This window comes from Acanthisitta chloris, unplaced genomic scaffold (genome assembly GCF_000695815.1).
Source record: "Acanthisitta chloris isolate BGI_N310 unplaced genomic scaffold, ASM69581v1 scaffold23399, whole genome shotgun sequence".
NCBI classification, from domain to species: domain Eukaryota; kingdom Metazoa; phylum Chordata; class Aves; order Passeriformes; family Acanthisittidae; genus Acanthisitta; species Acanthisitta chloris.
In genome coordinates this window covers 8124-8340 of record NW_008691146.1, presented here as the reverse complement: position 1 = coordinate 8340, position 217 = coordinate 8124, and the positions used below count along the sequence as shown (strand labels likewise).

General features: G+C 57.1%; 1 protein-coding gene across 1 annotated transcript in view; it reads right to left on the bottom strand.

The window, feature by feature from the left end:
- Positions 1 to 2: 2 nt before the first annotated feature.
- Positions 3 to 217, bottom strand: part of LOC103809311 (alkaline phosphatase, tissue-nonspecific isozyme) — a gene marked incomplete at its 3' end in the record, with an annotated part of 7192 nt that continues 6977 nt past the window's right edge. Inside the window, exons 9-10 of the mRNA XM_009082140.1 lie at positions 149 to 217; positions 3 to 59 (exon numbers count right to left, since the gene is read on the bottom strand). Of these exons, the coding sequence (XP_009080388.1) occupies positions 3 to 59; positions 149 to 217 (126 nt within the window). The remainder of the gene's footprint in view (positions 60 to 148) is intronic.

Genomic DNA, 217 nt, shown 5'->3' with positions numbered 1-217 from the left:
ACCGCCGTGCGTCTCCTGCCGCAGCGGCACTGCTGACTGCGCCTGGTAGTCGGCGTGTGCTGGGGGAAAACCACCGACAATCAAAATAATTAAAACCCCCGCTAACTTTAGTCCAATTTCAAAGGGCTTTGTCCTCAAACCCCCTCACCGAAATCCACAGCGGAGACGTTTTCTCGCTCGCCCGCCACGATCTTGTAGCCAGGGCCGTTGCCGTAGA